General features: G+C 40.2%; 1 protein-coding gene across 1 annotated transcript in view; it reads right to left on the bottom strand.

Moving 5' to 3' along the window:
- LGR5 (leucine rich repeat containing G protein-coupled receptor 5) overlaps window positions 1-14,225 on the bottom strand; it is a 146,945-nt gene that overhangs the window by 29,545 nt on the left and 103,175 nt on the right. The window contains exon 5 of the mRNA XM_031000975.3: window positions 3,116-3,331. Within this exon, the coding sequence (XP_030856835.1) occupies window positions 3,116-3,331 (216 nt within the window). The remainder of the gene's footprint in view (window positions 1-3,115; window positions 3,332-14,225) is intronic.

Here is a 14,225-nt window from a genome sequence, read left to right as displayed (position 1 = left end):
TGGGACATCAGGGTGTGTATAATAATATGAGCAACATAATTGATATAAGTAACTTTGGGTTTCAAGGCTGTTTTTTTTTAAATTTTTAAGTTCAGGGGTGCATGTGCAGGTTTGTTATGTAGGTAAACTTGTGTCATGGGGGTCTATTGTAAAGATTATTTCATCACCCAGGTATTAAGCCTAGTACCCATTAGTTATTTTCCTGATCTTCTCCCTCCTCCCACCCTCCACCCTCTGATAGGCCCCAGTGTGTGTTGTTCCCCTCTGTGTGTCCATGTGTGCTCCCATCATTTAACTCCCACTTCTAAGTGAGAACATTCAGTATTTGGTTTTCTGTTCCTGTGTTAGTTTGCTAAGGATAATGGCCTCCATCCATGTTCCTGCAAAGGACATGATCTTGTTCTTTTTTATGGCTGCATAGTATTCCATGGTGTATATGTACCATATTTTCTTTATCCAGTCTATCATCGATGGGCATTTCAGCTGATTCCACACCTTTGCTATTGTGAATAGGGCTGCAGTGAACATACACATGCATGTGTCTTTATAATAGAATATTTCTATTCCTTTGGGTATATACCCAGTAATGGGATTGCTGGGTCAAATGGTAGTTCTGTCTTTAGGTCTTTGAGGAGTTGCCACACTGTCTTCCACAATGGTTGAACTAATTTACATTCTCAAGGCATATTTGTAAGCATAGTTTGTTCAGCATGGCTTTGGGATATAGGATGTTAAGCAGAGATACTGACCATCATTGACACCTGGAGGATAGATGTAGCAAGCACATTTTCTAATAAAGATGAAGGCCTATAATGGCTACCTTCCCAGGGCGGGAGCACAGGTCAACAGGAAACAATGATTTCAGTCACAGGCAATGGTAATCAGATTTTTCTGCTGCCCAAGGAGATTAGTTATCTTGACACAGTATTAGTGCATATAATTATCATCTTTGGTTCAACTGGTAAGTCAGTTAGGTCAGAGCCAGTGAGAACAGCTGTGCACAACTGAAAACTGGACCAACTCTCAAAAGGATTTTAGAAAATGGGCTTAAGGAGGATAGGGTGAAAAAGTACAGCTGGATCTGTATAAATCCATTTCCTCTAGTGGAGGAAAAGAAATTAAAGCACATACCCAGCTTCTGGTGGGTCAGTAGCATCATCTTTATATGTGAAATTCAGTGTAGAAATTTTTTAATATCACAAAAAATTCTTTTCCTTCCATACTAAGATTTTTTTTCTAATAAATAAATTTTGGTTTTAGGTGAGATTTATGTAATATTCATTGAGGATATTCTACATGCAGCATATAAGGAAGGAGATTGAGGGGAACCTAAAAAGATAAATAAGATATTGGCCAGCCCTCAAAGGAGTATATACTACAGTGCAAGTGACAGACATGTCATCAAGTGGAATGACTGAAGGAAGCGGTGGGCCAGTGGGTGGGCATGAAGCAAAGAGAGAAATAGTGAGAAGAAGCCTTCCTCGTTGATTGGTTATTATATTATACATGTGGGGGTCATATTGCTACATTTTTAAAGAAAACTGATTATTTTTCAAACTATTACTTGTTTGAGAATCATTTTGGATTTACTAAAATAATGAAATCTAGACATATGGTGGGAAAAAGCTGTGCAAATGCATAACATGCTGTCAATTAAACCACCTCTGCAAAAATACAACAGTGAGAAAAATATGACAATGAAAGAGATCTGACCTAACCGACTCCATCTTGCCTTTAACCTCCAAGCTGCCCTTGTCTATTCCTGGGCATAGGCTGAACTAACTTTGGGAGGAATTTAGTTTATAGTTTATCTTTGAAACAAAATGATAACAGTCTTTTTCTGAAACAAACTCCCTCCTTGCCTTGGGACCAGGCTACCTTTGTAGAAGTAACAAATTAACCACAGATTAGAAATTATGGTTTAGGAGTCAGGCAGCCAGAGGCCACAAGACTCCTAACCTCCCCAGTTGCTCCTATAGATAACATCGCTATTGTAAAACATAAGATTGGTGTTCAAGATATTTTTCAGACCATGCATTCTGCTAGATCAGCTGGAACCACCCAGATGGGTAAACTGGCCCATGTGGTCTTAAGGCCCTCACTCAGGACTGACTCAGAGCAAGAGGACAACTTCAACCCCTTACGATTTCATCCCTGACCCAACAAATCAGCATTCCCCATTCCCTAGCTCTCTGCTAGCCAAACTATCTTTAAAAAACTCTTGCCTCTGAATTTTCAGGGAGGCTGATTTGAGTAATAATAAAACTCTAGTCTTCCATTGAGCTGGCTGTATGTGTGCTAAACTATTTTTTCTTTTTTTTTGAGACGGAGTCTCACTCTCTTCCCCAGGGTGGAGGGCAGTGGCACAATCTTGGCTCACTGCAACCTGGGTTCAATTGATCCTCCGGCCTCAGCCTCCCTAGTAGCTGGGATTACAAGCATGTGCCACTACGCCCAGCTAATTTTTGTAGTTTCAGTAGAGGTGGGATTTCACCATGTTGACCAGGCTGGCCTTGAACTCCTGACCTCAAGTGATACACCCGCCTTGGCCTCGCAAAGTGCTGGGATTACAGGTATGAGCCACTGTGCCGGCCTTGTGTGTTACTCTTTATTGCAATTCTCTTGTCTTAATAAATTGGCTCTATTTGGGCAGTGGGCAAAAAGAACTCATTGAGCAGTTACATCATTTGTTCTCACTTCTCTTTCCTTGGTAAGGGTTCAAAAAGTTCTTATTAGATAATAAGAAGAGCATCTTTCAATTTGACCTGAATTATCAATTATTTTTTAAAATAAGGAATGTTTAACTTAGGTTACTGTACTAACTGTACAGTGCGGTGACTCCTTGTGCAACGTGCAATGGGCTTCTCTAAGGCACAGGTCATATTTCATTATCTTTGTATGCCCTGTTGTGCTTGGCATCTAGCAGGTACTTGATAAGTATTGTTTAAGTCATTTACACAATTGGAGCATTTATAAGTCATTTTGGGGAGGGGCTCAGGAGGTTTTCCTCCCTTAAAATGTCCCCATTTGAGCTTTGAAGAGCCAGCATTTTAAGGCCAAGGTCTTCCAGCGACATTAGAAACTGTTAAAAGAGAGCAAAATCAATAAAACTTACAGAACTACCAAGCTGGAGAGGTTTCCAAAGGCATAGTCTGGTATGTGGTGTATTTTGTTCAGGGCCAAGGTCATGGCTTGCAATGCCGATAAACTTCTAAAAGCCTGGACGGGGATTTCTGTTAACGCATTGTCATCCAGCCACAGGTGCCTCAGGGAATGCAGGCCACTGAAACAGCCTGGGGGCACATAGCTGATGTGGTTAGCATCCAGACGCCTGTGGAAGAAAGAAAGCAAGAATGGAAAAGAGAGCAAAGCCCAAGCAGAAGGTCAACTTTGCAGGAAAACCCTCCCCATGCATGATGAACAAGAGTGGAACAGGGCCTGGGGTCCCCGAGAGCCCTGACACCTGGAGCATTTTCCTCTCTAGATGATCTCTCCTTCTCATTCATGTGTAGACTGTTGCTTCCTAGGTCCTCTGGCTCTAAAATTCCATGGTGCTATAATTCTCTTCCAGGCTTGTAGGTGATGTTCTCTCATGGATGGAAGTAGCCTCCCCTGAGGTATGGAGTTTCAGTGTGATGATCTTTTAGTTTCTTTCTGACACTAGCATAGAGATACCCTTTTCCTCCTCCCACCCTAAGCCAAAGGAATGTTTTTGCTTTCCCTGACTGTTTTGAACATACTAAACATACTAGTCTAATAAGTTGTTCAGTAAGCTCTGGGAAAAGATTATTTCATTTCGGTATTTGAAGGAACTGCGTAATTTTTTTTTTTTTTTTTTTTTTTTTTTTTTTTTTTTTTTTGAGACGAAGTCTCTCGCTCTTGTCGCCCAGGCTGGAGTGCAATGGTGCGATCTCTGCTCACTGCAACCTCCACCTCCCGGATTCAAGCGATTTTCCTGCCTCAGCCTCTCGAGTAGCTGGGATTACAGGCGTCTGCCACCACACCTGGCTAATTTTTGCATTTTTAGTAGAGACAGGGTTTCACCATGTTGGCCAGGTTGGTCTTGAACTCCTGACCTCATGCGATCCGCCCACCTTGGCCTCCCAAAGTGCTGGGATTACAGGTGTGAGCTACCGCACCTGGCCGAGTAATTTTTTTTTATTGTTTAATTTTTGTATTTTACTTTAAGTTCTGGGATACATGTGCAGAACATGCAGGTTTGTTACACAGGTATACATGTGCCATGGCGGTTTGTTGCACCTATCAACACATCGTCTAGGTTTTAAGCCCCACATGCATTAGGTATTTGTCCTAATGCTCTCCCTCCCCTTGCCCCCCACCTGCCGACAGGCCCCCGTGTGTGATGTTCCCCTCTCTGTGTCCACGTGTTCTCACTGGAACTGAGTACATTTTTAAAGACTGTTAGAGACATGCCTCAGGGAAAACAGAGAAGGGGCCCCATCCTTTTTCTTAGGACAACACTGAAAGGCCTGAAAACTGCTGGCTTTCTTGCTTATCCTAACCATTTGTGTGAAGCAGCTGTTTGTTTTTCTGACATTTTAAATGAATAATAAAATCAACAACTTTCCAGCTTTTGCTTCCTTTTCCCACACTCCATTTTTATCTGTTTTAAAATGGGGAAATACATCTAAAAATAAGTCTGGTTAATGAGCTGTTGCCACCTCAAAGCCAGCAGAGGGAGTGCAATACATTTATTTTGCCCCAGTCCAACATAAACAGTGGCTATAATTTAAAGGTCCTAACTTTTCATATGGAAGTGACAAAACTCCCATCGTTTGCAATTTTCTGTAAGATGCATGAATACTAGAACCAACATCACTCAAACTATGCTTCCAACAGCCCTCACTTGTTTTTTTTCCCAATCTGCTTTTAAGACCCACACATTTGCATTTTCAAAGGTAGGATTAAAAAAAAGAAGAGTTGTATTTTAGTGGTCCATGTATTAGGAAGGATTAGAAAATCAGAAGTGGATTTTGAAAAATGTTTTCGGAAGCATTTAAGACTAAACAGATGCAGGAAGCACACCAGGATCACAAAATAATCTCCTGCAAACCAAAATTAAACAATTTAGAAATGAAATTCTTTGTTGGGAGGAAGCTCATTTCTATAGAAAGCAGCTTCCTCACTTTTCGCCACTATGCCACTTCAATCATCTTCTGATTCCTACTTCTACGGACTGAATGGGAAGGAACAAGCGATGCCTCAAAGGCCCTCCCTGGGCCCCATTTTGATAATCGCTGAGATAACGTCACTTGGAGCAAATTTTAAGAGTTGGGTATCATACCCCATTTACAATTAAATTTCCAATAGAACAGCTATCATTGTCGGCAACAGAAACACAGCTTTCAAACATCTTAAGGTTTTGTCAACAAATGGAGCCACAAATGTTTAGAAAATTCAACACCATCTTTCTTTCCTTTCTCTAGCAACAATGTGCCTGGCTTATGCTCAAATAAGGTATAATTTCATCAGGAGATAAAGAGGTGATTGCTTTTGTTTGACTAGAAGTAAAGCACACATGTAAACTCTCCTTAACTATTGCACTGATTAAAGGTTAGAGACAATAATATGAGCTTCTATGTTTTTGTTGATATGTTGACTGGTCATTGCCAGTCGTTTATGCATTGAAAGTGTGAGTGGTGGCTGGGCCCGGTGGCTCACACCTGTAATCCCAGCACTTTGAAAAGCTGAGGGGGGCAGATCACCTGAGGTCAGGAGTTCCAGACCAGCCTGGCCAACATGGCGAAACCCCATTTCTATAAAAAATACAAAAAAAATTAGCTGGGTGTGGTGATGCACATCTGTAGTCTCAGCTACTTGGGAGGCTGAGGCAGGAGAATTGCTTGAACCCAGGAGGCAGAGGCTGCAGTGAGCTGAGATCATGCCACTGCACTCCAGCCTGGCCAACAGAGTGAGACTCTGTCTTAAAAAAAAAAAAACAAAAAAAAAACAAAGTATGAGTGGTTTCTAAAAGTCTTGAGCTGGGCGCAGTGGTTCATGCCTGTAATCCCAGAACTTAGGGAGACAGAGGTCAGGAGATCAAGACCAGCCCAGCCAACACGGTGAAACCCCATCTCTACCAAAAATACAAAAATTAGGTGGGCGTGGTGGTGCATGCCTGTAATCCCAGCTACTTGGGAGGCTGAGGCACGAGAATTGCTTGAACCCAGGAGGTGGAGGTTGCAGTGAGCCGAGATCTTGCCACTGTATTCCAGCCTGGCCAACAGAAAATAAAAAATAAAAATAAAAAAATAAAAGTCTTGAAAATGACAAAACTTAAAGTTCATTACATACACTGGGATGCATTTATGGAAAAGGCTCTTTCAGCATGAAGTCATAGGATTGTCTTCTTTGGTATTTTATGTTCCTACCAAAGTTTCTGCTGTATCTTGAAGTGACCCAGGTATCAGTTTCCAATGTTAATATAGCCATTTCTCTGGACAAATATCTTTTATGAATCACGTTTCATTTCCCCACAGAAAAAAGTATGTAATCTGGCCTCCACACTATTATCTTATACCAATTTGCTATCTGAAATGAAATGAGTAAGACAGGAGAATTCTTCAGAGATCGAACACTCTAAATACTAATATTCCCAGATTTAATGCTCAACAGCATAGACCTTCAGATGTCCTGAGTGAAGCATTAACACATCTCTCTACTAAACAGTTTCTTCATATAAGAAGCTCTCAATAAATGATACTCCTTCTAAATGCAGTGTTTTAGAGTTCATATCCACCTGGCCTCAGTGGTCTAAACCTAATTCAGGTATATTGTTTACACTCAAAGGCATTATCTGATTTAATTTCCTTCTCCAGCTTTGTTAAGGAATAATTGACAAATAAAAATTGCATATATTTATGGTGTACAATGTGATGTTTTGATATATGTATATATTGTAAAATGATTAAATCAAGCTAATTAACATATCCATCACCTCACGTACTTAACATTTTTTTGTGGTGACAACATTTAAGATCTAATCTATTAGCAATTTTCAAGTATACAATATATTATTATTAACTGTACTCACCATGCCATACAATGGCTCTTCAGAAGTTATTCATCCTGTCTAACTGAAGCTTTGTACCCCTTCTCCAACATCTCCCCACTCAACCACTCCCACTCCCAGCCCCTGGCAACCACTATTCTACACTCTGCTTCTATATGTGATTTACTCTTAACAGAAGACCCAAAGGCTAAACAGGAGTATAGAATTAGCTATCCAGTCATTCATACAGGTGCTTCTTCCACAACAAGGTTAAGACTGTGGACAAAGCAGCTGACAGGGCAGAAGCTGTGTCCATTCAGTAAGTAAACAAAGAGTTCATATTACGTCAATCTGGTCTTTTCAGGCAGCTGAACATTCTCTATTCATATGCTTGAAAAATGCAATATTTTAGCAGTCAGGTATAAGATAAACATCACTATCTGGTACAAGAAGACATACACATATAAAATATGGTTCCATAATAGACTTATTATCAGTAGCAACAAAAATAACTACATTATATAGTTCTGCTTTTAAGTATTTCTTTGTTATTTCCATTTTGTGCAAGTCACAGAGGGGGTGTGTGTGTGTGTGTAGGCACCTTAGAATCCATAAATTAGTGCAGAGATTTGGAATGGGAAGTACCAGGTTCCAGCCAATTCTAGAAGCTGTATGACCTTGGCCAAATCAACAGACCTCAGCTTTCACATCCGTAAAACAGGGATAACTCCTATCTTATAGGGTTGCTTTCTGATTAAGGAAATAACACAACAGGACTTTGTAAATATAAAGTACCTTAATGATTTTAAATATTATTATGTGAAGCTGGTTAACACTTTGTATTTTTGTCTTTTGACCATTGAAACCATTCAGAAAAATAAAGGTAAATTCAAATTTTGCTTAAGCAAAAGTGGCTAAAATGAGTGCTGGATTGTCAGTGAATTTCAGTTCTGAGAAATGCAGGCTATTTCTTTCAATCCTCATAATAGAAATAACTTAGAGGTGCCTGCAATTAGACTTATAGAAGTCACCCTTATTTTTTCAGCCTTTACTATTATTGCTATGCGTGTGTATATATATCTACACACACACACACACACACACACACAGTGCAACAAGGCAAATAGTTTTGTTCCTGATACACCACTGATTATAATATCTGCATTCTGAAGGTCAAAGAAGTGATGGCATTTTCAGAGAAAGTTTCTAGCAATGATCTTGGCATCTTGGCCATTTAAGCATCCATTGAAATTGTGACGGAGGCAGCCCCAAACCTGTCTGCAGTTCTGTGCAGCAAAGTAAAACACTTTCAATAATGAGTGGCCTTGCCTTCATTCAGATAAAAGCTCTTAATTATGATCTTGAAATGCCATCTGAAAAGTGATCACTATATCGGAAATAGCACCCACTTTATGGTCCTTTTGGGGGGGTCTGTTACATATAGTTTATAGTATATAGTATATATAATTTATAGGTAAAACAAAAATTTTCCCTACATCTTATGCCATCTATAGCCACCTACATAATCGGCGTGTGGTAAACTGGAAAGTGCACTGAATTAGGAGACTTGAGACACAGATTTAAGTCAAGACACTGTCATTTAATTCCAAGATTTGAGGGCATATTGATATCTCTCTTTGTGGGTCAATGTTCACATGTATAAGGCAGAATCACATGTCACAGAATTGCTTTGGGAATTAAATGAGAAAATACGAATGTGTTTTGTAAACAGTAAGCATTCTACTGTTTAATGACAGACTTTATTATTTGAGGAAAACCTTCAAATTTAGGAAGTGGTATCATTTTTTTCCCTTTAAAAATTTATTTTATTCTTCCTGAAGTTTCTTAACCCTTTGTCATTTCACATCTGTCTATGGGAGATTGCCATTTTCTTGCCATATGGGCTGGTGTTTCTCTATTTACCATACATTCTTTAATCTATGTTCAGCAGCTACACTGCATGTTTTAATTAGTATTATAGCAAGGTTTCCATCACAGAGAAAAGAGGATGCACATCTTCTGTGTTAGGCCAGCAATAGAATAGTTGGTGTCCAAAAGGCTAAAATGGCTGAGGAAAAATATTATAACACCTGGTGCAAGAACAGAGTTCTTATTAAGTATGAGTCTTTGCAATGTTACTTAGAGGGCTACAACTGATGAGGAAGGGTCATGGTATGACTTTTGGGTGTGTGTTGAAATCATTCCTTCTCTGGAGGGAGGGCTTGAGGTCGAAGACTCCACAATTACTGAAGAGGCTCTGCTGCTCAAGCTGCTTGGCCAAGGGGACTGTCTCTTATGGTCCCAGTGGTTGCCTCTCCCACCACTGGACCTGGTCAAAACCATCAAGTTCACCCTGAGGGGCCTCAATAACTTTGAGTATCCAAAGTAAGTGGAGTCTGGATGACATCACTCCCAGGTTTCTGGGCTACCTGCCTATAAGAAATGACTTATCCTCTCCCAGCAGTCTTCAAGGTTTGCATGAAAGTGTTTGTCTGAAATGGGGGTGTCGTAGGCTTTCTGACCGGAGGCCCTCATAATACATGTGCTATAGAAAGGTCACTCTAATAGCAGTGTGTAGGAGGGCCTAGTGGGAAAGTACATTACCAAGGCAGTTGCAGTCATCAGGGTGAGAAAGATGAGTGCCTGAAGGAAGTGTGAAAATGGTGAGGAAGGGCCCACTATGAGAGATGTTAAATATGTGGGCCTGGCAGAACTTGGTGACTCCCCAGATGTGGCCAGAGAGGAAGGTGAGGAAGCTATGGTGATTCAGCATTCTGGCCTGGGCAACTGGATGGATGCGAGAACAGAGATGAATGTTACCCAGTATTAGGTAAAATAAAAATAAAACATAACTCCATGTTCACTGTGAATGCGGTTCTGTCATATCAATGTGTTCTATGTGGCAAACAGCTAGAAGGTAACAGGCAAACAGTTAATATATATATATATATATTTTGAGACTGAGTCTCACTCTGTCTCCCAGGCTGGAGTGCAGTGGCCCAATCTTGGCTCACTGCAACCTCCACCTCCTGGGTTCAAGCAATTCTCCTGCCTCAGCCTCCTGAGTAGCTGGTATTATAGGTGCATGCCACCATACCCAGCTAATTTTTTTGTATTTTTAGTAGAGACGGGGTTTCCCCATGTTTGCCAGGCTGGTCTTGAACTCCTGACCTAAGGTGATCTGCCTGCCTCGGCCTCCCAAAGTGCTAGGCCTCAAACAATTAATCTTTTATGTTCAGGCAACCCCACCTGCCCCCGCCACCAAATAAAATAAGCTCATTTTCTTTGTGTTTAAAGTTTTCTTCCTAATATTTCTATGTGAAAGGGTTAATAATGCAAATTTTCTCTTTTACAAGAAACATTTTGCCAATCTGCTCCATACTCCCTGAAAAAACTTTCCACTTATAAATGGTGTTATTGTAAAGATTAGAGAATGTATCAGATCATTATTGCTATTGTTGTTCCAGAAAATGGCCCTTTATACGTATCTCGTATATGACACCTTGTCAATGTATCACACAAATTTGTATCTTTGTTTAAGAATGTCTTTGATGAGCCATTAACTATAAGAAGTAAAGTGTTAGTCAAAAGATAAGCCATTGATCTTGGTTAATTCCATATCTGAGATGACTGTAATAATGTCAATTATTAACATGGATGACTTGGAGGAAAAAAAAAGCCAAAAGTATGAAGAATGTCGCAGCTGCATAATACAGTTTATAGGGATTCTTGTAATAAACAGAGTTATGAAGCAACGCATTTTTATGACTGATATTGCTATTTTATATTTGGATGAGCATTTTATTTATTTATTTTTTTGAGACAGGGTCTCACTCTGTCACTCACGCTGGAGTGCAGTGGCAGGATCTCAGCTCACTGCAACCTCTGCTCCTGGGTTCAAGTGATTCTTCCACCTCGGCCTCCCCAGCAGAGCAGCTGGGACCACAGGTGTACACCACCATGCCCAGCTAATTTTTTGTATTTTTTGGTAGAGACAGGGTTTCACCATGTTGGCCAGGTTGGTCTCAAACTCCTGATCTCAAGTGATCCCCCCGCCTTGGCCTCCGAAAGTGTTAGGACTACAGGGGTGAGCCACTGTGCCCGGCTGGATGAGCATTATAAAAAGATTTATTTTTATTTTTATTTTTTACTTTTGTAGAGATGGGGTCTTGCCATGTTGCCTAGGCTGGTCTTGAACTCCTGGGCTCAAGCAATCCTCCTGCCTTGGCTTCCCAAAGTGCTGGGTTTACAGGTGTGAGCTACGGCTCCTGGCCTGGATGAGCATTTTAAAAAAATAAGTTTTAAAGAGGTGACCAACCCTCTCAAACAGTACATTGTACATTTTGTGAGACCACTTTGAACAAGTCATGAAAGCCAAAAAACCACAGCAATATAGTTCATTTATAAATTTTAAGAAATAAAAGCATTCTTGATTATTATTTTACTTTTTCAATAAAGTGAAAATCGTGTAGTTCTGTATCTGCATACATTACAGTTTAACAAAGTACATACATTTTTTGTTGTGATGAAATTTTATTGCACTGAAATTTTATTGCCCTGGAATCAGTGGATCATTGGAGCTAAATTTGTCACAGAACTATTATAATACTATCGGCCTATTATTTAATCTATATGTACTCTTACAGCTTGAATCCATATTGATTTATATTAATTCTTTGCAATAACACCAGGGTCACTTTTGTTGTGGTGGTGGTTTTTTTTTTAATATTTATGGAGACCATAATGTGTGATTCCAAATTAATATCCAGGGAGATATTAAGCCTATCTAGGAAGATATTAAATAACATGATTGCTTATATGGGAAATTTGTGCTTTTGTCTTTCTAATCACCATCTTATTTACTGGTAAACTTAATGTGGAAGTTACCACATTAAGAAAAATTATTGCTTTAGACTTACCTCTGAAATGGTTAACAAAAAAAAAAAAAAAAAAAAAAAGAAGAAGAAAAAAAAGACAAAGAAAAAAAGAAAGAATTTCTCCTTTCTCCCTCTCCAGGTTGGGGAGAGAGAAAGTCTACAGGTTCATTGAAGTGCAATAATTTAGAGACTAATCAGCTGTCTTGACTAGCAGCCAGATGAAGTGTCTAAAGGAACCAAACCTCTGTCTCTCTGGCGTCTTTGAGGAGTGCAAGACTCCAATAAGGAATATATTTTAAAGTCAAATCACATTAAAAGTTGCTTGGTGAGCTCAGAGATCACCACTGCTGTGAATACTGTAGCAAGGAAATGATCTACAGCCAATGTAATGTGAGCAATAACTTCTTCAGTTTTATTTTTCTTCAGAGAAAATGAAGACCCTTTTTCTATCAGGGGCACTATTAGTCTTCCAGGTATCACCAGGGTTTAAAATCTAGGGGTCATTTTTGAATCTTCCATTGCCATCCAGCCAATCATTCACTAAGTTCTTTCCATTTATCTTCATCTCCGAGACTTTCCATTTCCACTGTCTAGTTAATTCTCTTATCTCTTCACACCTGCATTACTGCAACAGCCTCTGAGCTGGTCCTTTTGCCTTTGATCTCTTATCTCTTCAATTAATCCTGTAGGCTGCTGCCAGATTAATCTCCCTGAAGTTACACCCTAAGTAATTTCCCTGTTAGAAATCTACAGTTCTTCCACATTATCATCCCTTTTAAACCCTAACTTTCCATTCTGATATTCAAAGCTCTCTACTTACCTTATCTGGCCAAACTTTTACCTCATTTCTCTGTCCCAGTCAAGTCTCTTTTCTGGCTCTTTCCCACAGTACTTCTGGGCCTTTTGTTCATGAGCATCCCCTACCCACTGCCTATCTGAATCTCATTAACCTTCCAAGACTTAATATCATGGTTCTTTCCTGTGTCTTACTCTTGGAATGGGGAATCCTCAGTTGAGACAATGGGAAAACTAATTCTGGCAGGTAGATCAACTCTAAAATCTCTGCAGGAACCACTGGGTCCAACTCCCAGCCCAGGAAAGGCACGTGGGAAAGCCAGGGTACAGAGGTAAGAGTTTGGAGCCAGGGAGATGAATGAATGCAGGTTACAGTTAAACTAGGGGAGATGAACTGACCTTGAGTGGCTGTCTAGCCTATGGCCCTATCACCTTGAATGTGCCCGATCTCATCTGAGCAGCTGTCTAGATCAATACTTAAGAGTTTGAGGTTTCAGTTCAGTCCAATAAGTATGTCCTAGTGCTTTCTTTGTCCTAGCTACTCTACCTGGTGCTGAAGATTTAGCAGTAAACCAGGGAGGCATGGTCCCAGCCATTATGGAGCATGTTTTCTAAAGGGTAGTCAGACAAATCAATCATTATAATGAAGTGTTAGGTGAAGAGGAATGCATGGTTGGGGGACCTAAACTAGATTTTACTTTTTTTTTTTTCTTTCAGTCCAGATCTGGATTTCAAACTATGTGACATCTCTACTTAGTTGTTCCTCCTCAAACACAAGTGCTCAAGACCAAACTCATTATCCTGGAACCACACACTCCCCAAATATGTATAGCCGTCTCCCAGTGTGTCTTGCCCAGTGACTGGCTTCAGTAAGCACATGGCTGTATAAATCAGAAACTTAGAAATTATTCTCCACACCTCTTTCTGCTTCATTCTTCACAGCCAATTCATTACCAAACACTGGTAATTTCATCTCCTAGATATTTCTCGAATCCATCTCCCTTTCTTCATCTCCACCGTCCCTAACCTGATGAAGTTCTCCTTTCTCTCCTAGACTATTGCAATGACACAGATCTGAGTACCCCCACCTGCCAGCCTTAAAACCCTCCGACGGATTCCCATTGCTTTTACAGTAAAGACTGAAATCCTTGACATGTCCCAAATATCTTTCAAGGGGTCTGGCCTCCACCTGCCTCACTAGATGTGCTCTTCTTGCACGTCTCTCCACCTCACTTCTTCTGCTTCAGCTGCACTGATCTTCTGTTTCTTGATATACCAGGTTTCCCCCACCAATATAAGGAGTTGCACACATAGTTCCCTCTGTCTGGAATGTTCTTCTTTCTTGTCTTTGTCTAATCAACCCTTACTTTTGCATTAGTGGTAGGATGCCTTTCACTTTCTCACCTATGGTTTCCTCATCAGAAAAGTGGAGACAGTTTCTACCTCATAGGTAGTGAGGGACCAGACAAGTAAATGCACAGAGAAACACTCGAAAAGGTTGACTGGCTCACGCTTTGATATTGTTGCCTTCCCTTCTTTCA

This window comes from Gorilla gorilla, chromosome 10, assembly GCF_029281585.2.
Source record: "Gorilla gorilla gorilla isolate KB3781 chromosome 10, NHGRI_mGorGor1-v2.1_pri, whole genome shotgun sequence".
Taxonomy (NCBI): domain Eukaryota; kingdom Metazoa; phylum Chordata; class Mammalia; order Primates; family Hominidae; genus Gorilla; species Gorilla gorilla.
This window is presented reverse-complemented; position numbering and strand designations above follow the sequence as displayed.